General features: G+C 33.3%; 1 protein-coding gene across 3 annotated transcripts in view; it reads left to right on the top strand.

Annotated features, from left to right (window-relative positions):
- LOC127718873 (importin subunit beta-1-like) overlaps positions 1-24,817 on the top strand; it is a 75,707-nt gene that overhangs the window by 3,806 nt on the left and 47,084 nt on the right. For all 3 annotated transcript variants that reach the window (XM_052224926.1, XM_052224925.1, XM_052224924.1), the window contains exons 3-5: positions 6,353-6,535; positions 7,108-7,308; positions 9,257-9,333. In XM_052224926.1, the coding sequence (XP_052080886.1) occupies positions 6,353-6,535; positions 7,108-7,308; positions 9,257-9,333 (461 nt within the window). The remainder of the gene's footprint in view (positions 1-6,352; positions 6,536-7,107; positions 7,309-9,256; positions 9,334-24,817) is intronic.

The raw sequence follows: 24,817 nt of genomic DNA, 5'->3' as shown, positions 1-24,817 counted from the left end.
CATACCACAAAGGGAAGGCTGGGATTGAGTTTGGGGGTGATGAATCATAAGGGGGTTCAAAAAATTTGGGGGGGGGATTCTTTTTTTTTCTTTTTTTCCTTTTTTTTTTCTTTTAAAATTTTCCATTTTAAGTTGGTTATTTCTGATTAATATTTAAAAGCAAATAATAATGATATGGTAGGAGATACACACCAAACAGGATGTGTAAATTATTATATAATAAGTATTGTGCAATAGCAAGAAATTTTCAATTGCACAGTATTGCACAATTGCAAGAAATCTTCAATTGCACAGTATTGCGCAATAGCAAGAAATCTTCAATTGCACAGTATTGCGCAATAGCAAGAAATATCCAATAGCACAATATTGCGCAATAGCAAGAAATTGTCAATTGTACAGTATTGCACAATAGCAAGAAATATTCAATTGCACAGTATTGTGCAAAAGAAGATACTTCGTATAAATTGCTTATTTCTTGATCAATTTCAATGGGGTTTTATTCTTGAATTCTTGGGGTTCTTTAATATGCTGAATCTAACCGTGTATTAAGTTTTTGGATTTTGGGCCCCGTTTTTAAATTGGTCCACATTGAGGTCCAAAGGGTCCAAAATTTAACTTTGTTTGATTTCATCAAAAATTGAATTATTGGGGTTCTTTGATATGCCGAATCTAACCGTGTATTTAGATTCTTAATTTTTGGTTCCGTTTTCAAATTGGTCTACATTAAGGTCAAAAGGGTCCAAAATTAAACTTAGTTTGATTTTAACAAAAATTGAATTTTTAGGGTTCTTTGATATGCTGAATCTAAACATGTATTTAGATTTTTGATTATGGGCCCAGTTTTCAAGTTGGTCCAAATCGGGGTCCAAAATTAAACTTTGTTTGATTTCAACAAAAATTGAATATATGGGGTTCTTTGATATGCTGAATCTAACCATGTATTTAGATTTTTGATTTTTGGGCCCCGTTATCAACTTTGTCCACATTGAGGTCAAAAGGGTCCAAAATTAAACTTTGTTTGATTTCATCAAAAATTGAATTCTTGGGGTTCTTTGATATGCTGAATCTAACCATGTATTTAGATTTTTTATTTGTGGACCCGCTATCAAATTGGTTCATATTGAGGTCAAAAGGGTCCAAAATTAAACTTTGTTTGATTTCATCAAAAATTGAATTATTGGGGTTCTTTGATATGCTGAATCTAACCATGTATTTAGATTTTTGATTTTTGGGCCCCGTTATCAACTTTGTCCACATTGAGGTCAAAAGGGTCCAAAATTAAACTTTGTTTGATTTCATCAAAAATTGAATTCTTGGGGTTCTTTGATATGCTGAATCTAACCATGTATTTAGATTTTTTATTTGTGGACCCGCTATCAAATTGGTTCATATTGAGGTCAAAAGGGTCAAAAATTAAACTTTGTTTGATTTCATCAAAAATTGAATTATTGGGGTTCTTTGATATGCCAAATCTAACCGTGTATTTAGATTTTTAATTTTGGGTCCCGTTTTTAAATTAGTCTACATTAAGGTCCAAAGGGTCCAAAATTAAACTTAGTTTGATTTTAACAAAAATTGAATTCTTGGGGTTCTTTGATATGCTGAATCTAAACATGTGTTTAGATTTTTGATTATGGGCCCAGTTTTCAAGTTGGTCCAAGTTGGGGTCCAAAATTAAACTTTGTTTGATTTCAACAAAAAATGAATATATGGGGTTCTTTGATATGCTGAATCTAAACATGTATTTAGATTTTAGATTTTTGGCCCAGTTTTCAAGTTGGTCCAAATTGGGGTCCAAAATTAAACTTTGTTTGATTTCAACAGAAATTGAATATATGGGGTTCTTTGATATGCTGAATCTTACCATGTATTTAGATTTTTTATTTGTGGGCCCGCTATCAAATTGGTTCATATTGAGGTCAAAAGGGTCCAAAATTAAACTTTGTTTGATTTCATCAAAAATTTAATTATTGGGGTTCTTTGATATGCCAAATCTAACTGTGTATTTAGATTTTTAATTTTGGGTCCCGTTTTTTAAATTGGTCTACATTAAGGTCCAAAGGGTCCAAAATTAAACTTAGTTTGATTTTAACAAAAATTGAATTTTTGGGGTTCTTTGATATGCTGAATCTAAACATGTGTTTAGATTTTTGATTATGGGACCAGTTTTCAAGTTGGTCCAAGTTGGGGTCCAAAATTAAACTTTGTTTGATTTCAACAAAAATTGAATATATGGGGTTCTTTGATATGCTGAATCTAAACATGTTTTTAGATTTTAGATTTTTGGCCCAGTTTTCAAGTTGGTCCAAATTGGGGTCCAAAATTAAACTTTGTTTGATTTCAACAAAAATTGAATATATGGGGTTCTTTGATATGCTGAATCTTACCATGTATTTAGATTTTTTATTTTGTGGGCCCGCTATCAAATTGGTTCATATTGAGGTCAAAAGGGTCCAAAATTAAACTTTGTTTGATTTCATCAAAAATTGAATTATTGGGGTTCTTTGATATGCCAAATCTAACCGTGTTTTTAGATTTTTAATTTTGGGTCCCGTTTTTCAAATTGGTCTACATTAAGGTCCAAAGGGTCCAAAATTAAACTTAGTTTGATTTTAACAAAAATTGAATTCTTGGGGTACTTTGATATGCTGAATCTAAACATGTGTTTAGATTTTTGATTATGGGACCAGTTTTCAAGTTTGTCCAAGTTGGGGTCCAAAATTAAACTTTGTTTGATTTCAACAAAAATTGAATATATGGGGTTCTTTGATATGCTGAATCTAGCCATGTATTTTGATTTTGGACATTATACCATAATAGGTAAATTAAAAAAATTGAAGTTCTTAGACCACATTCTTTCTGTGTCAGAAACCTATGCTGTGTCAAATATTTAATCACAATCCAAATTCAGAGCTGTATCAAGCTTGAATGTTGTGTCCATACTTGCCCCAACTGTTCAGGGTTCGACCTCTGCGGTCGTATCAAGCTGCGCCCAGCGAAGCATTTTATTTAAAGTATGTAACCTTAAACAGACATATAGTTTTTTTTTGGCCTCGCATGAAAAACCGCTACAAATTTATTGATGATTTATCTTTCACTTAAAAAAAGATGTTTTCATTAATCAGATGTCTATTAGCAAAATGGGCAAATTCTCTATGAGCTGTTCCAAAATTGATCATGATAGGGATGGTAGGCTCTTAAATGATTAATTGTGGGTTGTTACATTTTCCTTTGAATTTCGCAAGGATTATAAGTAAAATAAAAATTTGAGATTATGGATGGTTGGGTCTAAAATAAATCCTCCCCCTTCTCATTGCATTGAATTCTGGAACAGTCCTAAAGATGATTGTTAAAAATGACTTGTATCCTGTAGGTAACACAATAGTTATCGACAGTTTTGCTGTATTTTTATACGACCGCAAAAAAATTTTGTGGTCGTATATTGGTATGACGTTGGCGGCGTCGTCGTCGTCGTCGTCCGGCGTCGTCGTCGTCCGGCGTCGTCGTCCGAATACGCATTGGTTTTCGCACTCTAACTTTAGTTTAAGTGAATGGATCTCTATGAAATTTTACCATAAGGTTCAATACCACAAAAGGAAGGTGGGGATTGATTTTGGGGGTTATGGTACCAACAGTTAAGGAATTAGGGGCCAAAAATAAGCATTTTTGTAACTTCCAGACATAACTTGTGTGTTAGTGTATGGATCTCTCTGACATTGTACCACAATGTTCCATATTACAAAGGGAATGCTGGGATTGATTTTGGGGGTAATTGCCTCCAAATTTTAGGAATTAGGGGCCAAAAAGGGAAAAAAAACAAGCATTTTTCTAGTTTCATGACAATAACTTTTGTGTAAGTGTATGGATCTCTCTGACATTGTACCATAAGGTTCCATATCACAAAGGGAATGCTGGGATTGATTTTGGGGGTAATTGCCTCCAAATTTTAGGAATTAGGGGCCAAAAGGGGCAAAAAACAAGCATTTTTCTAGTTTCATTACAGTAACTTGTGTGTAAGTGTATGGATCTTTATGAAATTGTACAACAAGGTTCCATATCACAAAGGGAAAACTGGAAGTGATTTTGGGGGTAATTGCCCACAACGTTTAGGAATAAGAGGCCAAAAAGGGGCAAAAAATAAGCATTTTTCTAGTTTCCAGACAATAACTTGTGTTCAAGTGTATGGATCTCTCTGAAATTTTAATGCAAGGTACCAAACCACAAAGGGAAGGCTGGGATTGATTTTGGGGATAATTCCCTAGAAATTTGAGGAATTAGGGGCCATAAAGGGGCAAAAAAACAAGCATTTTTCTAGTTTCAGGACAATAACTTGTGTGTAAGTGTATGGATCTTTATGAAATTGTACTGCAAGGTTCCATATCACAAAGGGAAAGCTGGGTTTGAGTTTGGGGGTAATTGCCCTAAATGTTTAGGAATTTGGGGCCAAAAAACAAGCATTTTTCTTGTTTCCAGACAATAACTTGTGTTCAAGTGTATGGATCTCTCTGAAATTGTACAGTTCATACATGTGAACCTCCCGACGGGAGTACAATAATCCCGTTTTCAGGGGTCTCCTCCCGACCTCCAGTTGAAGACAAAAAAATCCTGTGTATGAAATATTTCATGAATGAAAAATTTCAGCCCAACATATCTGGTGTAACTGACATTACTGAAGTTATATTTTACCTGTAAATCAATTAAAATGCATAATTATATGGCCTCACTTGTCACCTTGGGTGTCAAACATACTGGTAATAAACGATTTTTACCTCAGGCTAACTGCCGTTGTGTAATAAAACTTTGTTTATTTAAAATGAATGTTAGGTTACTTCCCTTGTTTTAAGTTATTTTCCTTTAAATAATGTAAATTTTTAAAAGAATATAAATAAAATATAAATTGAACAAATAATCATAAAAGGATGGAAATTAAATGATTTTAAATGTTTTAGGACAAATAAAAAAATAATAATTTGAAAATTATTTGAGGATTCTATACTTCTTTTAAAGGCTTAAATTGAAATTTATATAGTAACTATGACCCATGTTTACAGTTTGAATGTGTTACCTATCATGCATTATAAATCTACTTGCATAAAGATAAAAATAAAAGATCTACTTGCAGATAGATAAGCAAATGTTCTGATTGCAATGAATAATGGGAAGAAAGATATGACCTAAAAAATTTAAAGAACATACTGAAAAAGAAGAATGTTAGATTGAACAAGTTGAAAGTTTAAAAAGATAGAGAAAATTTATAAGTACAAAGGTACTATAAACATAATACATTCGGATGGATTGAGTTTGGGGGTGATGAATCATAAGGGGGTTCAAAAAATTTGCGCAATAGCAAGAAATATCCAATAGCACAATATTGCGCAATAGCAAGAAATTGTCAATTGTACAGTATTGCGCAATAGCAAGAAATATTCAATTGCACAGTATTGTGCAAAAGAAGATACTTCGTATAAATTGCTTATTTCTTGATCAATTTCAATGGGGTTTTATTCTTGAATTCTTGGGGTTCTTTAATATGCTGAATCTAACCGTGTATTAAGTTTTTGGATTTTGGGCCCTGTTTTTAAATTGGTCCACATTGAGGTCCAAAGGGTCCAAAATTTAACTTTGTTTGATTTCATCAAAAATTGAATTATTGGGGTTCTTTGATATGCCGAATCTAACCGTGTATTTAGATTCTTAATTTTTGGTTCCGTTTTCAAATTGGTCTACATTAAGGTCCAAAGGGTCCAAAATTAAACTTAGTTTGATTTTAACAAAAATTGAATTTTTAGGGTTCTTTGATATGCTGAATCTAAACATGTATTTAGATTTTTGATTATGGGCCCAGTTTTCAAGTTGGTCCAAATCGGGGTCCAAAATTAAACTTTGTTTGATTTCAACAAAAATTGAATATATGGGGTTCTTTGATATGCTGAATTTAACCATGTATTTAGATTTTTGATTTTTGGGCCCCGTTATCAACTTTGTCCACATTGAGGTCAAAAGGGTCCAAAATTAAACTTTGTTTTATTTCATCAAAAATTGAATTCTTGGGGTTCTTTGATATGCTGAATCTAACCATGTATTTAGATTTTGGATATTGGACCATAATAGGTGAATGTCCAATTTAAAATTTTTAAGTTCTTAGACCACATTCATTCTGTGTCAGAAACCTATGCTGTGTCAAATATTTAATCACAATCCAAATTCAGAGCTGTATCAAGCTTGAATGTTGTGTCCATACTTGCCCCAACTGTTCAGGGTTCGACCTCTGCGGTCGTATCAAGCTGCGCCCTGCGGAGCATTTTATTAATTTAATCATGGGGAACACAAAAATTTTCTTTTTTAATTTCAGCAAGAATTATTGAAATCTCTGTCAGACATTCTACGTAATGGAGCTAACAGTGCTGTGGTTCGAATGCAGGCTGGTCTACAGCTTAAAAACGCATTGTATTCCAAAGATCAAACCATACGACAAGAACATCAACAAAGATGGCTGCAATTTCCAGAGGAAATCCGCAATTACATTAAACAAAATGTATGTGCACAATTATAAACTTGTACAAAGAAACTGATTATTTTAATGCTTTCAGGCCACATTCTTGGAATGGATGTGCAATGTTTATTAAAAAAATATATCAAGAAAACTCCAAAGTGAGTTTGAAAAATATTGAATGCCAGAAAAAATAAATACTGGCTTGATGCTAATTTAGAGACCATCAGATAAGGTGCAGATAGTCCAAAAATTTATTTTAGAACATGTACCCAAAAATTGCTGTTTTACATTACTTAAGTTGCCTCATAAATCATTGTTTAAAGCTATATGTTCAGAAAAGAGATGAGATTAAAAAGTAATAATGTGTAGTTGAAGTCAATGATGCCCTAAAAAAAAAAGAGCAAAAAATGGATGTTCAGGGTCACCAAACTGCTATAGCATTGAGCCATTTGAAATGTACACACTTGGCAAGTACTGAATTGTCAGGAATTTGTCCTCTACAATGTACACATGTTAAGTTTTTTCCCCAATGATTCTTATAATTTAGTAGCCCAGTGTGCCAACCATATATTTGTTATAAATAAGCTTCTATATCTTGTAAATATGTACTACAGGTCCTGTTAGCTTTGGGAACAGAAACCATCCGTCCAAGTTCTGCTGCACAGTGTGTGGCATACATAGCCTGTACAGAGCTGCCTCATGGTCTGTGGCCTGACCTCGTTGCAGCACTGACCACCAATGTGACCAATCCTGAGAGTACAGAAATGATGAAAGAATCAACACTAGAGACCATTGGTTATATTTGTATGGATATTGTAAGTATAGTAGGAGGACTGAGATTTGCATACCTATTTTAACCCTTTCCTCCATAAAGATGCCTCTATGCAGTACCTCAGTTGAAATGTTTTTCTCTCGAAAATCTATTAAATCACACTTCATCAAACTTGTGTTCAATATAAAAAAATATATACTTTGGAATATCTGATGTGAATTTCCTGAATGATTTTTTTTTTTTTTGCCATGCAATATTATTCTAAAGTTCAGAGTTTTATTGAAATATCCTTTGCAAAATAAGTACCGTTATATAATAAGTTAGAAATGCTTTAACTCGTTATTTTCATCAGTACCAATAACTGTAATACCACTAGTACCAAACTGACAAAGATGACCCAAAATGCAAATGCATAATGAAGTAAACAACCAGTGGAATAATATTGATTTAAAATCAATAGATTCAAGAGAGATGGAAGTAAGGGTGTTATATCCCGTCTATGCTTGGGGCCAATTGCAGTCATATTGTATGTCCATCAAATATTGTTATCATACTTTTCTCATGAATTACAGAACAGAATGGCCATGTGTGGTCTGCAGCTTGATAGTGATGAGTTGTAACATGATCCTTTTCACACCTGTCAGGCACCTTAATTCTGTTTAACAATACTTTCGATTTTTAGATGTTCAATGAACACAAATAGTTTTCTCTTGACGTTCTCAACAACAACACAATCTTATTGTTTTAAAACCAACGAAACAAAAAAACAAATTTATAGCTAAAGACTCCCCTGCTTCTGGAAGATAACTAGTTTTCAGCTGTCTTACTAAATCCTGTGACTACCGTCACAGTCCAATGGAATTCTATAATTTATTCTATGGGTCCTAGAGATACTACTGTTGCAGTCCAATTAAATTCCCTTTTTAGTCCCCTACCGACGAAGGCGAAGGTGACTTTAGGTTTGCACTCCGTCCATCCATCAGTCCGGCAAATCAGTTTTCCACACTTTTTTTCTTCATGCTTGAAGATATTGATTTGATATTTGGTGTATTGTTTTATCATGACAAGTTACAGATCAAGTTCAAATTTTGTTCTGGTCTGATGATTTTGTGCAGAGTTATGGTCCTTTGACTTCACTAAAATAATCAGTTTTCTGCACTTTTTTTTGTCATTCTTGAAGATATTGATTTGATAATTGGTATATAGTTTTATTATGACAAGTTACAGATCTAGTTAGAATTTTGTTCCAATACAATGAATTTTTAACTGGTAGGGGACTATGTATTGCCATGCAATACTCACAGAATGCTTGTTAGTCCCCTACCGACGAAGTGGAAGGGGACTTTAGGTTTGCACTCCGTCCGTCTGCCTGTCCGGCAAATCAGTTTTCCAGACTTTTTTTCTTCGTGTTTGAAGATATTGATTTGATATTTGGTTTATTGATTTATCATGACAAGTTACAGGTCAAGTTCAATTTTCACAATTTTAGCTTTTCTCTTTGTTCAGTTAAAGCCCTTTCCCTAGAATTAAATTTTTGATGAAATACTTATTAATTAGTAGATTTCTGTTCAAAGGGAAATAACTCATTTTTTAAAAGACAAAATGACATTTTGGATTTTTTTCCTTTTCTTTGGTAAATTGTTTGAAGAATGTAGTGGTAAAACCGGTTTGTTTGTCATTCTTGAAGATATTGATTTGATAATTAGTATATAGTTTTATCATGACAAGTTACAGATCAAGTTGGAATTTTGTTCCAGTCTGATAATTTTGTGCAGAGTTATGGTCTTTGGACATAGAAAATTCACTTAAATAATCAGTTTTCAACAGTTTTTTTCGTCATGCTTAAAGATTTTGACTTGATATTTTTATGTAGTTTACACCATGACAAGTTATAGATCAAGTTAGAATTTCGTTCCATTACAATGAATATTTAACCAGTAGGGGACTATGTATTGCCATGCAATACTCACAGAATGCTTGTTATATTTCAGGACCCAGAGATACTACAAACACAGTCTAATGAAATTCTGACTGCTATTGTACATGGAATGAAGAAAGAAGAAACCAGGTATGACCATTGATTCTTTATTATCAATTCTCCAGAGCTTCAATGCATAATTTTTTTTAAACCATATTATGAAGTATCCACAAAAATAAATGAATCTCAGTATTGTCCCAAATAACAGGAAATACCATAAACCAGAAAACTTTTTTTAACAAGTATTTGAGCTATCCATTATATTGGGGGTGTTTCTTTATGAGATAGCAATCCAGCAACACAAGTTGAGTATTAAAGTACATGTAAGTAAAATAATTGATTTCTGTGTAGCAAATCAGTGATGAAACACTTGCCCTCTATGAACTTAAATAAAATCACTTTGATTAGTCAAACCCTTTGAACCACCACTTTTTGAGAACTCTGAATTGGCTCTCCAGTACACAGAGATAGTTGTGCTGGTATTCAGATCTGTCATACAAGTACTTCCTGTTTGCCAATACTTTCATTTTCAATATGTTGAATGAACATTATTTTTCGTCGCGCCTTCTCGGGTACTACTCAACAGAACGAATTCATAATCAGTCAGCAGCTTGACAATGATGAGTTGTTATGTGTGCACACTTTTCATATCCGTCGAACACCTTCTTCCTGTTAGTAGATACTTTAAGAATTTTCAATATGTTGAATGAGCTTTTTAAAAATTTGTCTAAGGTTGCTTTAAGCAAACACAAATCAATCAATTGCTCTTTTCTCAACTAATTCTGAACATAATGACTTCATATTTAGTCTGCAGCTTGACAGTAATGATTTGTAACGTGAGCATAGAGAAAACAAATTTTTTTCTGGACATAGTGTAACCAATCTATGATGACAAACTTGCCTTTTTATGAACTGTAATGAAATCAGTTTGATTAGTCTTGCTGAGATTGGCATAAGGGCTATTCCATAAAATCATATAAAGCATAGATCAAATGGACACATACTACCATAAATAAACCACCTCCTTCATTTTAATTGAATAGCCCTAAGTGTTGTTGCAAGATTTCCAGAGAAAAAAAACCCTGTTAGTATTGATGTTATTTGTGGTACAGTTGTACCATTTGAAGACATTTTTATACGACCGCAAAAAAATTTTGCGGTCGTATATTGGTATGACGTTGGCGTCGTCGTCCGAAGACACATTGGTTTTCGCACTCTAACTTTAGTTTAAGTGAATGGATCTCTTTGAAATTTTACCATAAGGTTCAATACCACAAAAGGAAGGTGGGGATTGATTTTTGGGGTTATGGTACAAACAGTTCAGGAATTAGGGGCCAAAATAAGCATTTTTGTAACTTCCAGACATAAGTGTGTGTTAGTGTATGGATCTCTCTGACATTGTACCACAAGGTTCCATATCACAAAGGCAATGCTGGGATTGATTTTGGGGGTAATTGCCTCAAAATTTTAGGAATTAGGGGCCTAAAAAGGGGCAAAAAACAAGCATTTTTCTAGTTTCATGACAATAACTTGTGTGTAAGTGTATGGATCTTTATGCAATTGTACTACAAGGTTCCATATCACAAAGGGAAAGCTGGAATTGAGTTTGGGGGTAATTGCCCAAAATGTTTAGGAATAAGGGGCCAAAAATAAGCATTTTTCTAGTTTCAGGACAATAACTTATGTGTAAGTGTATGGATCTTTATGAAATTGTACTACAAGGTTCCATATCACAAAGGGAAAGCTGGGTTTGAGTTTGGGGGTAATTGCCCTAAACATTAAGAATTTGGGGCCAAAAAACAAGCATTTTTCTAGTTTCCAGACAATAACTTGTGTTCAAGTGTATGGATATCTCTGAAATTGTACTGCAAGGTACCATAACACAAAAGGAAGGTTGGGATTGAGTTTGGGGTGATGAATCATAAGGGGGTTCAAAAAAATGGGGGGGGGTTTCTTTAAAAAAAAATCATTTTAAATTGGTTATTTTTGATTTATATATAAAAGCAAATAATAATGATATGGTTTGAATAGGTAAATTAAAAATGTTTAATTTCTTAGACCACATTCATTCTGTGTCAGAAACCTATGCTGTGTCAAATATTTAATCACAATCCAAATTCAGTGCTGTATCAAGCTTGAATGTTGTGTCCATACTTGCCCCAACTGTTCAGGGTTCGACCTCTGCGGTCATATCAAGCTGCGCCCAGCGGAGCATTTTATTTAATGATACTTTTAAGTCCTTTTCCTGTGAACCATGATGAATTGCAATAGGAAAAGTAAATTTAAATTTTGTACATGTTTAATATGTAATTTATTGTTGTTTTTATGCCCCCGTCGTAACGGAGGGGGCATTAAGTTTTACCCTTTTATGTAGGTACGTACGTACGTCCCAAAATTGGTTTCCGTTCTCTAACTTTAGTTTGCCTCAACCAAATGTTATGAAACTTATACACAATGCTTATTACCACCAAATACAGATCAAGTTTGAATTTTGGTAGGGTCACTCTAACCGTTCTAGTTATGCCCCTTTATAAATGGAAAAATTGCTGAATTTTTCGTTTCCGTTCTCCAACTTAAGTTTGCCTCAAATATTAAATGTTGTGAAACTTATAAACAATGCTTATTACCACAAAACTCAGATCAAGTACAAATTTGGGTAGCGTCACTTTTACAGTTCTTGAGTTATGTCCCTTTATAACGTTATATGCAAGTGGGGGCATCATCTGTGTCCCATGGACACATTCCCCATTTGTTTCCATTTGAAATGCAAGCTTATACCCAAGAGTGAGTTGGAATTTGAAAGTTCTTTCCTACTCTCCAAAGATTTGTCTATTTTAAAAGAATAGACCTAAGGATATTTGGCACACATTTGCAGGAAGTAAAATGAAGAAACCAACAATCAATTGATTTTTGAATTATCAGTGGGTTTTCTTATCCAATCAATGATGACAAACTTTTTTTTATAATTCTTTATTTTGTATTTCTTCATCTCATACAATAATTATATGCATTTTTTCTATCAAAGAAGAATACAATACATGTTTATTTGTTTTTGACCTGCCAGTGTCAGCGCTTATATTATCCCCCTCCCCATACAAAAAAAAAAAAAAACTAAAAAAAAAAAAAACCCAAAAAAATCATTAACTTATATTCATATATGATTTATATATGATTAAAATGATATTTAAAGATTATTATTATTATTTATGCAACAATAGTTATTCTATTCGTACATGTACTCGTAAAGAAAATTATAAATATAATGACATACATTTGTATTTTGTTGTTATTTTTTCTTCCCGACAATATCTGGAAATCATATAAAAAACAGTATTTTAACTCTTATTATCATAACATAGTAACACACATTTAATTCTTACATACATATATATAATATCTATAGGATGCACACTAACCACTGTCCAATTGTGATGTGCATCCAGTTGTGTTACACATTTATTTTCAGTTAAGTATGAGTTATCTTTCTTGTATCATAAAATTAATTGTTGAAATGGTTCCCATTTTTTTCCTATTTTTTCACCTATTGCAGGAGAACTGTGAAAGGTGGAAGAAAGTTTTTCAATAATATAATAATTTTTCAATTTCTTTAGTGCAATCTTAACACAAGGTAACAGTGAGCTCAATCTACAAGAATAAATATAGTACTTCATGAGAACAGTGAAAAAATTTCCAGAGATATCTATAATATCTGATCCCAAGAGGATATTTTGTTTTGATATTAGAAGCTCATAATTGCTATCTGAATGTAATGTATCAACTAGTTGAAGCCAAAAATTTTTGACAATGTAACATTCCCAAAAAATATGTTCTATTGTCTCTTTTGTTTCATTGCAAAAACTGCATAGGTGTGTTTCTTTAAGTTTACACTTATATAGCAGATCATTTGTGCATAAAATTCTGTGCAGAATTTTGTATTGAAAAATGATCAGTTTATTACTCAAAGAACACTTGAAAGGATGCATATAGAAAAGATCCCAGTGACCTATTTCCATATGCAAAATTTCTTTCCATTTATTTTGTGATTTTATGGGGTTTTCATGATAAGTAGACACAAATAATTTATAAAAATATGGGCATGATTTCTGATTTGATTTCAAATAGTCTAAATTATCGCAAGTAATGTTGATTTTCTTTTCACAGTTTTTGATGTGGTCCTTCCAACTACTTGGGATCATATGATATATACCATAGAATTGAAGAAAATTTGTATTAATATCGTATGTTTCTTGAAATTGATTAAAAGAGAGAAATTCATTGTTCTCATTCAGTAAATCATTGACAAAAAATATTCCTGCCTCACACCATTTTTCATAGAAAACAGTTTTATTATCAATTTTTAAAAGTGCATTAAACCAAATAGGTTGGCCTATAAAGTCATTTTGGTCATGGGCAGCATTCCTCAGTTTGGCCCAATTAAGAAGGATGTCCTTCCAAAATCTATTAAAATATATTGAAATTTGTTTAGTACTATCCTTATTCATCATCCATATTTTATCTGCACCATATTTTCTATATCATTGAAAAGAATTTTCCAAGGAGAGAGATTGAAAGGGTCCAATAATTTATAGATCCACATCATTTTCAGTGCATAACAGAAGGATTCAATATGAGGCATCTTTAGTCCACCAGTATCATATGATCCAATTAGAACATTTCTTTTGATTTTATCTGGTTTACAGTGTTCTCCCCAGGATTTTTTTAAGGCGCAAAATTCAAGGGCGCGTAACTCTTTTTTAGAGTGAACGTTTGTGATCTGAAGCAATAAGTCATAAATCATGACATGCAATATGAATTATAATGCTTTGTGTTATGTGTTTAATAATGCAGAGTATTAATGAATTACAAGAATATATATATGAAATGAATTGATTTTAAACACAAAAGTTATTTATATTCAGTCAATTAAAGAAGTCAAAATATAAATATTCATCTCTACTCTCTGCTCCTTCTAGGGATATTGTTTCAAGATAGTGTTATTTTGTTGGACAGTCTGTTCCCCAACTTTGTCTTTATCCTCTTCAGGGTTAAAAATTAAACCCCCACTCACAATAACTTTTGCTTATACCCCCTTTAACATTTCTAAGCCATGAAAACTCAGTCAGCCACTTGTCATTGAAACCAGAAACATGGTGCTTGCTTTTATCAATTGTTAAAACTTGAGCTTGGTTGGGATTAGGAGAAGCAATGCAATCTGCTTATACTGACAGTGTAGACGGAGGTGTATTCCACTTTTCATTAGAAGTCATTGGTGTGAAAAAAAACTTCTACTTCCATCATCTACCTTTTGCTTATAATTCACCCCTTTGTTATTTGCAGAGAACATGTTCATTCAGAATTAATAAAATCGAATATGGTTAAGATATTTGGTATACAACTTTTTAAAACAATTTTTTTTTTATAAATGAACAGCTGACCAGTTTCCCGGCGTAGTTTCACATTACGCTTCCGTGCGTATTATTGTTTAATCCTATCTTTGGCAGATAGATATAACCGAAACTTTACAAATTCGTTAAAGTTAAAACCATTGAAATTATTTACCAGTGACATTATACAGAAGCTGCGGCGATTCTGTACCCGTGTTGATCGTCACATATTTCCCGACGCACGGATTCACGATCGATGTTCAATGATCATTTTATTTCTAAAAATATGACAGTTTCAGACGAATTTACCTTGCAAGCAACATTTTATCACTTTCTATTAAAGTAAATCACTCCTCGTTATCTTTAATCAAACTTTATTTTAATTTTTTCAACTACTAATACTTTCATTCATAGTTTTCATCGTAAATATCTTTAGCAATGTGTATTCAAATTTATCATGTGTATTCAACACGTTCATTGGTCGTGTTTAAATAGATTCTTCTTCTCGACCAATGAAAAAATTCGTTATATAAATGGTCAAGTGATCACACACACGATGCGTAAATACAATGTATTTGCGATCTATTTCTTCAATTTCTGCACTGAAGTTTTTAAAAATTTTAATTTTCTTCAAAAAATATCTATCTTGATGATCATTTACGCTATTACCTGATAACATAGTCCGATAAGGCTGAGATAAGCGTTGCTCAGGTAAAACTAATTATCAGTTATTGCGTAACACTGACCGACCCATCAGCGGTGATCAGTAACTTGACAATTTTAACCAACATTTATAATGCAAATGTGAAAATTAACACGCTGCGGGATCAAGTATCAAGGGACAGCGGCCAATTAAGACGCTGCGGGATCTACAAAAATATTATGAAGGCGCTGCGGCACCGCAGCGTCATATCGGCCTGGGGAGAACACTGGTTTACCATTCCATAGAAACTTAAAAAAAATATTTTCAATTTTCTTAAAATTTTCAAAAGAGGGATTTGGCAATATTGTTAATGACTGAATGAGAATTGGCAATGCTAAAGACTTTATGACTGTAATTTTTCCTAAGTATGAAAGATCTTGGTAAATCCAAGTATTTAATAATGCATTTATCTTTTCAATTTTCTCTTCAAAATTATAGGCAGTCTTGTCGACAGCAAAAAGATCATAGTTTATACCTAAGAGTTTAAATTTCCCTGTCTGATTCCAGTTTAATCTTTCTCCTTGGTGAAATATTTCTTTTGAATGTGCTTTTGACCCAATCCAAATGGCTTCTGTTTTTTCTAAGTTTGCTCGTAAACCAGAACACTCAGAGAACTTTTCTAAAATATATAGAGATTGTTCTAACGAATTTTCATCATCATCTAAGGTTAAGGTTGAGTCATCTGCATATTGACTAAGCAAATATTCAGAGTTGTCTATCTTAATACCATTAATATCTGGGTTATTTTTCATTGCTGCACTCATCAGTTCCAAAGCCAGTATAAAAAGGTAAGGGGATAAAGGATCCCCTTGACGAACCCCTCTTTCTATATTAAAGAAGCTAGAGCAATGACCATTATTTATAATACAACTTTCAATATTGAAATATAAAGATTTTACCCAATTACAGAAATCAGGACCAAAACCTAAGAATTCAAGTGCTTTATTTATGAATGACCATTCAAGCGTATCAAATGCTTTTTCAAAATCTAAAAGGAGTAAAAGTCCAGGTATATTTTCTTCTTCAGTTCTTTCTATTAAGTCAAAAATAAGTCTTGTACATTCCCCAATGTATCTACCTTTAATAAATCCTAACTGTGTTTCACTAATAATATGTTTGAGCAAGGGTTTAATTCTATTTGCAATAGATGCGGAACATATTTTCATATCAACATTTAAAAGGGTGATAGGACGCCAGTTTTTTAAATAAAACTTAGGCTTCCCTTCTTTTGGGATGCATGTAACAATGCCTTGTCTTTGCGAAATTGATAAAGAGCCTTCTTCAAAGCTATAATTAAAGGAATTAAGTAAATAGAACTTAAGGTCATTCCAGAAAAATTTATAAAACTCTGCTGTGTACCCATCTACCCCTGGTGATTTATTATTTTTCATGTTTTTTAAAGCATTCAGACATTCTTGAGTTGATAGTTTTCCCTCAGCTTCTAACATTTGTTCTTCCGATAGACAATTGATAAAAGAGTTATTTTTGTTGAAAAACATATTTTCATGTTCCATTTTACAAAATGCATTTTTAGATGAGTACAAATTTTTATAGAATTTTCTCTGTTCTTCCAATATTTTGAATTGATCAAAGATTTCATCTCCATTTTCGTTGATAACTTTAGGAATAATTTTTTCATTATAATGTCTTTTTTCTAAATTACAAAAGTAGTTTGTACATTTTTCTCCTTCTGCTTCCCATTTTGCTTTTGCCCTAGCAATTATACCATTTATTTTTTTTTCTCTAAATGTTTTTAAGCTCTCCTCTATGTTTTGAATTTCGGTTTTTAGTTCCTGATCTTGGTGTAGGTCATATCTATTTTGTAAAATGTTTAATTGTTGTTCGAGTTCAGATTCTTCCCTTTGACTTTTTTTTTTTAAATATGAAGTATAAGAGATAGTTTTCCCTCTTATTGTACATTTCAATAACTCCCAAAATATATGGGGGTCTACAGATAATTCTGTTTCTTCCCCCGTATCTGTATTTGATAGGTTATATTGATTAACAGTGTCTGATATACACTTTTTAATCTCAGCCACATAATAAGTATCATGTAGTAAGCTATTATTGAATTTCCAAGTACCCCTCCCCCTTTCTTGGTTATAAAATTTTAAGCTGAGAGAAACAGGAGAATGGTCAGAACGATAGCTAATATCTATATCAGATTTATTTACTAAGGATTCAAAATCAGTGGATATCAAAAAATAGTCTAAACGACTTTGTTTATGTTCCGGACCTCTCCATGTATATCTTTTCTTGTCTGGGTTATTTGCTCTCCAAACATCCACCAAGTCTAAGGAGTTCTTTATTTCTATAAGTTTAGTGTGCGCTTTGACATTATTTTTTGTTTTATAGTTAATTGTATCAATTTCATAATCTTGAACTACATTCCAGTCTCCCGCTATAATGATTGAAGAATTTTGAATATTTGAGATTACCTCCTGTACTTCAGAGAAAAAACCTGGATTATCATTATTTGGGCCATATATACCAGCTAAAGTTATTCGATACTCATGAATGGTCATATCCAAAATTAGATAGTTTCCCTCTTTATGTTTGTATTCTTTATGAACAATAACTTTGAATTTATTATTTAGAAGTATAGCAACTCCCCTGCTGTGTCCGGTAAACGAGCAAAAATAGGCTTGGTATCCCCATTCATTTCTCCATTTATTTTCTCTTTCTTTTGTGCAATGTGTATCGCATAAAATAGTTATATCATATTTTTTATTACATCTATCAAAAATATCTCTGCGTTTTACTTCTTCTGACAGTCCCCTGCAATTAAGAGCTCCTATAGTAACTGCCATAGTACAAAAATTTTTAAACTAAGTTGCATATATGCATGTATACCTGCATATGTAATCAAATAAATCAATTGCTTAAATAAATAATAATTGTCAATTAAAGATACAAAGGCACTTTTAATCACTATATCAAATTCATAGACATAATCAAGATGTGAAACATGAAAAAAAATAGTTTTCTTATCCCTATTCCCTGACACTGACAAGTTCAACCCAAACACAACAAATCTAAGGCATACAAAGATGAAATAAGTGAAGAAAAATATTTTTGAAATAAATAAACCCCCTAAATTGACCCCCACAGAGGTGATTCCCTGTGCTGCCATTCAATATAAAGGACAACAAAGTCATGCTATGCTCTCCGGTTCTTTTCCTTTTAGCTTAAGATTTATGAAAACTACAGTATACGTAATTTTGTCTCATGTAAGAGAATGAAAAGGGAAAATGATTAAACAGAATAACAAAACACACCCTGGGCATGGATATACCTGCGTTCCCGGATTACATTTATCCTTCACTGTAAAGAGGTTTTTATTGAAATATTTAATCAAATGAGACTACTGCCGGATTTGTATATAATTTTAATGCACGGTAATAGTCGGTATGCAAAATAGAAATTGTTTACAATAATTTACAAATTTTGCCCAATTGCGGTCAAACAAAGAGTTGTTGTTAGAATGTTGCCAAGTTATTCTTACCTAGCGCCTATATTTATGAGTCTGCATGCCTGTAACTATTGTATTATGTGGTGATATTCACCTTAAACTGTTTGGGGTAAGAAGAAAATTTTTAGGCGCATGGAGGTCGCCATCTTTGTTATTGTTTCTTGAACGCGGACTTCAACGAGAGCACTTGTATATTTCAAAGTACAAACAACACACGTGATTAAAACAGCTGATTTTTAAAAACGCGGACTTCAACGAGGACACCCAGGCAATACACAATTTAGAAATTTTGTAGAAACACAAGGCCGGACAAATAAAGTTAAAGTAAATTCTTTTGAAATAATTAAGGATTTCAATTTAAGTACAAAGATAATGACAATGAATGTAAATAACACATATTTCCAAACATAAATTAACTGAAAAAAAACAAACTTTTATTATGCACATTGTAAATAAATGTTGTAATCTATGAACGCTTGGTAACAAGCTTCAGAAATGGAGCATCTCGTAGGTATACCAATTTCGTTTTCCTTCTGGATTCTGGTGATAAATCCCGTCGTTCTTTCAAAAGTTCACCTCGGCGAACGGAGAGACTGGGCGGTAGATAATCTTAGCATTATACTGCGTCTGTCCTCACCCCCAGACGGTAGACGGTGGACTGCGGTGAAAAGCATGTTGTCAGCACGTTCTGGTGGGATGTTCAATGTGTTCTTCAGAAAGGCTCTAGTGAATGCCTCTGTAGCCTTTGGCAGTTCCCGATGGTTAGGAGTTCCCTGTACACCTCTTATAACGACATTCCACTTACGCCCCCATATTTCTAATTTCAATCTTTCAGTTTGTTCCTTTTCTATCAAACTCTCTAGATTTGGTATGTGTGTATTGTGAATTGCATGTAGTTCTGAGTTCATGAATTCATTGTGGTTCTCTATGAGATCAACCCTTCTTTCCGTCTCAGTTTGTTTTGTCTTCAATATTTCGACTTCATTAATGATGACAAACTTGCCTATTTATGAACTGTAATGAAATCAGTTTGATTAGTCTTGCTGAGATTGGTATTGTAAGGAATGTTTCCCCAAGATATTTAAAACCTTTTTTCCAAGGGCTGTTCAAGAGTTGATTGTATAGGAGTGAGGGTCAGAATTTTATAAAGATTGCCTGAACAGTTATACTGTGTTCCAGCTTGATCGTTTTCACAGGGTGGTCCGCCTGCCCCTTTCCTGACTGACACCCTGTGCCCTTTTTAAGACGCCCTGCCCTTTTTCGCAAGTCCATGCCTTTATTGTTGTATTATTTTTGATGAAAATACTATAGTTCTACCTCTCTTCATGTTTCTGACAAGTTTATGACCATCAGCTAATTAACATTTACTGCAGTTGTTATAAGTTGTGATTACAGGTAATCCGCTTATCACCATCAGATGGGTCACTCATCTGTTAATCAATAAACCTCATAATTGACCATTATAATTATTTTTCCCAGTAAAATTCGTCAGTCTGCATTTCAATTTGAATATTTTTCAAACAACCACAATAAGCAGTTCGTTTGTGAACGTATTTTCGTCACATTTAATATAACTTTTCATCAAAATCTTTTGACAATTTCGATTAAAGAGATAAAACTTTATTCAAAACGTTCAAAAATATTTTCTCTGGTCAACCAGGTGCTTTCTTTATCATGTACTGTGCATGTGTGAAAGTATTCTTATAAATTTAATAGATTGATTGATTGGTGTTTAACATAAAATTATTTATGCCCCTGCCCCCCCCCCCCCCCCCCCCCCCCCCCCCCCGTAGCGGAGGGGGCATTCAGTTTTACCCTTGTCCGTCTAAGAACCTACGTCCCAAAATTGGTTTCCATTCTCTAACTTGAGTTTGCCTCAACCAAATGTTATGAAACTTATACACAATGCTTATTACCACAAAACACAGATCAAGTTTGAATTTTGGTAGGGTCACTCTAACGGTTCCAGTTATGCCCCTTTATAAATGGAAAAATTACATAATTTTTAGTTTCCGTTCTCTAACTTCAGTTTGCCTCTACCAAATGTTATGAAACTTATACACAATGCTTATTACCACAAAACACAGATCAAGTTTGAATTTTGGTGGCGTCTCTTTAACCGTTCAAGAGTTATGCCCCTTTAAATTTGGAATAAATTGCTTCGCTGAGCGCAGCTGGATACGACCGCAGATGTTCAACCCTGAAAAGTTGGGGCCAAAATGGACACAATATTCACGCTTGGTACAGGTCTGAATTTGGATTGTAATTAAATTTTTGACACATAATAGGTTTCTGACACAGAATAACTGACTTCAAATTGGTTATATGATTTGAATTTATATTCAATTTTTGGTTTTGTGCAATACACTATGCTGTTGCAAATTGAACCCCCCCCCCCCCCCCCCCCCCCCCACCCCAAAAAAAAAAAACTTTATCCCATCTTTTTGCTGTTGTGCAATACACTATACTGTTTAAAAATTAACCCAAAAAAAAAAATATTTGAAGAAATTTTCTTCTAATTTGTGAAATCTGAAATGAGAAAAAATGTCCCCCCCCCCCCCCTCCAATTTTTTTCACCTCCCCCTTTCCCTTATTCCAAAAAAAATTCTTTCCCTCAAGATATGGTCAGTATCTCAATTCAAATTTCTCATGGAGTTTGCAACCATAATTACCCATTTAAATACATCATAAAAGTCTTACAAGTTATTGTCTGGAAACTACAAAAATGCTTATTTGGGCCCCTTTTTTGGCCCCTTTTTCCTAAACAGTTGGGACCATAACCCCCAAAATCAATCCCAACCTCTAGTGGTTATAAACCTTGTGTTAAAATTTTATTGATTTCTATTTTACTTATACTAAAGTTATTATCCGGAAACCATCTGTCTTCGAACGATGACAACGTAATACCAATATACGACTCAAAATTTTTTAATTTTTGCGGTCGTATAAAAATTGCAAAATTTTTATTTTCTTCTAAATATCAAGTAATTTTTATACGACCGCATACAAATTTTGTGGTCGTATATTGGTATGACGTTGGCGTCATGTCGTCGTCGTCGTCCGAAGACACATTGGTTTTCGCACTCTAACTTTAGTTTAAGTGAATGGATCTCTATGAAATTTTACATTAAGTTTCAATACCACAAAAGGAAGGTGGGGATTGATTTTTGGGGTTATGGTACCAACAGTTTTAAGTTCTCAGACCACATTCATTCTGTGTCAGAAACCTATGCTGTGTCAAATATTTAATTACAATCCAAATTCAGTGCTGTATCAAGCTTGAATGTTATGTCCATACTTGCCCCAACTGTTCAGGGTTCTACCTCTGCGGTCGTATCAAGCTGCGCCCCAGTGGAGCATTTTATTAAAATTGGAGTTATCTTCCTTTGTCCATGATTACAGTTGAATCAACTACAATCAATGCTTTATACAATGCAATGTTTAATTTTGACTTCCACTGATAAAACACAGATCAAGTTGAATTTGGGTAGTGTCACTTTAACCATTATTGAGTTATGCCCCTTTATAAATCGAAAGACTGCAAAATTTTTAGTTTTCATTCTGTACCTTAAGCAGGGGTTTTTCTGGGTATTTTGGGAAAAAGGACCCGGGCCAGTTTTGAGAATTTTTTCACGCGCTTTCAATGAAATTGGGAAAACAGCAAATATACCAGATTTGAGTTTTAGTGTGTTTAGTTCATTAAAAGTTATCTTTTATTGTGAAAATAAAGTAAGAAACTTCCAGATTTTTACTGGCCCTTCAAAATTGAGAAGAAATTACCTCTTGGAATTGTAGTAATATGTTTACATTGGCTGTAAAAACATCTACATGTAATATCAACATTTATTACTGATAAAGAAAATAACTGTCACATTTTATTGGATTTTGACATGAAAATTTGTGAACTAAAAGTTATTTTGAGTTTCTATATAAAATACTTCCTGCTTTTTCTTTCTTTTCCATATATCTTTTGGTTTTCAATTCTAGAGTTTATATTTCATCATCATAGATGTATTTTGTCACCTGCCTGGAATTATAATTTTTTTATTGTATTTGATCGGCAAACCCGGAATTACCCTTATCCGCCCGGAATCTGATCCGGTATTGTAATTGTCTTCATTTCCGGTTTATGACATCCATTGTTTTTCAATGTTGTTTTTGTCAGTCAGATATGATTTTACTCAGATTTACACATTACTTGTTGGCGATTTTCGGCATAAAGCTAGCGGTTGAACAAAATGAACATCACTGTCATGAATAATAAAGATGAAAACAAATTTTGAGATCGTTTGGGAATTTTGCTCCCAAAATTGGGAAAAATGTAAGGTAATTGCCATTGGGAATGGGTCTGAATACCGGACCCTGTGGAATGCTAGAAAAATCCATGTTAAGTTTGCCTCAACCAAATGTTATGAAACTTATACACAATGCTAATTACTACATAATACAGATTATGTACGAAATTTGGTGGCAACACTTTTACCATTCTTGAGTTGTGTCCCTTTATAAAAAAAAATTTTCTGAATTTTTGTTTCCGTTCTCTAATTTTAGTTTGTCTCAACCAATTGTTATAAAACTTATACACAACCGTTCTAGAGTTATGGGTGTTTACAAATAGAAAAATTGCTGAATTTTTAGTTTCTGTTCTCTACTTAAGTTAGCCACAACCAAATGTTATGAGACTTACACACAATGCTTAGGCCACACTTAAAAATATTTTGGTTTGCCCAAACCCTACCCTAAGGTAGAAACAGTGGGTAGGTAGGTAGGCATTTTCTCTTTTTTTTTTTCGGCAAAGAGAAATTGAAGCGTCAGATGTTTTTAAGTCTTCATGCCTATCTGATTAAAAAAAAACTTTTTCACATCAGCACAATAAAAGATTTTGAGTAGGCAGATATTTTCTGGGCAGGTAGGGTTAGGGCAAACAAACCTATTCTTTTTTATGGCCTTATTACCACAAAACTCAGATCAAGTTCAAATTTGGGTAGCGTCACTTTTACCGTTCTTCAGTTATGTCCCTTTATAACTATATGATATGCAAGCGGGGGCATCATCTGTGTTCACAAAGGTTCTTTAATTAAGTCTCCCAAACGAAGTTTGGGAAGACTTATTGTTTTTGCTCAGTTCTTATTATTATTATTATTCTTCTTCTTCTTCTTCTTCTTCTTCTTCTTCTTCTTCTTCTTCTTCTTCTTCTTCTTCTTCTTCTTCTTCTTCTTCTTCTTCTTCTTCCGCCGCTTTTAAATTTGAACTTGTCCGCACCCGTTCTCCAAAACCGCTTGTCAGATTAACTTAGGGTTTCACAATATGTTAGACTAACATGTCTAGTGGTGCAATCAGGGTTTTGTTTGTGCAATGGGGTTTATAAAGGGGTACTTTGAGGGGCAAAAAGAAAAGAGGGTTTTACTATAGAACCCTATGGGATTTTATTTTTTTTAATTTTCAAATGATTATAAATTGAAAACCGTTTGTGATAGACACAATCTTTTTAATTGAAAATGTTCCAAATGATAAAGCCCATTAAATGAAATACAGGGTTATTCCCCAGGGGTCACCCCCACCCCCTGCCATTTAAGAAAGTTCTAATACCTTGTAAGTGGTCAAGATCCCCACCCCTAAACCATATATATTTTGGTTTGTTATGCTAAGATGGTTTGAATGATATACAGGATTAGTCCCCAGGGGTCATCCTGACCCCCTGCCATTTGAGAAAGTTCGAATATCTTGTAAATGGTTGAGATCCCCACCCCTAAACCATATATATTCTGGTTTGTCATGATAAAGCACATCAAATGTAATACAGGGTTAGTCCCCAGGGGTCACCCCCACCCCCTTGCAGTTTAAGAAAGTTCTAATATCTTCTAAGTTGTCAAGATCCCCACCCTTAAACCATATATATTCTGGTTTGTCATGCTAAGATGGTTTGAATGATATACAGGGTTAGTCCCCAGGGGTCATCCAGACCCCCTGCCATTTGAGAAAGTTCTAATATCTTGTAAATGGTCGAGATCCCCA

This window comes from Mytilus californianus, unplaced genomic scaffold (genome assembly GCF_021869535.1).
Source record: "Mytilus californianus isolate M0D057914Y unplaced genomic scaffold, xbMytCali1.0.p SCAF_10, whole genome shotgun sequence".
In the NCBI taxonomy this organism is placed as follows: Eukaryota; Metazoa; Mollusca; class Bivalvia; order Mytilida; family Mytilidae; genus Mytilus; species Mytilus californianus.
The sequence above is the reverse complement of the archived record's forward strand: the minus strand, read 5'-3'. Positions and strand labels throughout refer to the sequence as shown.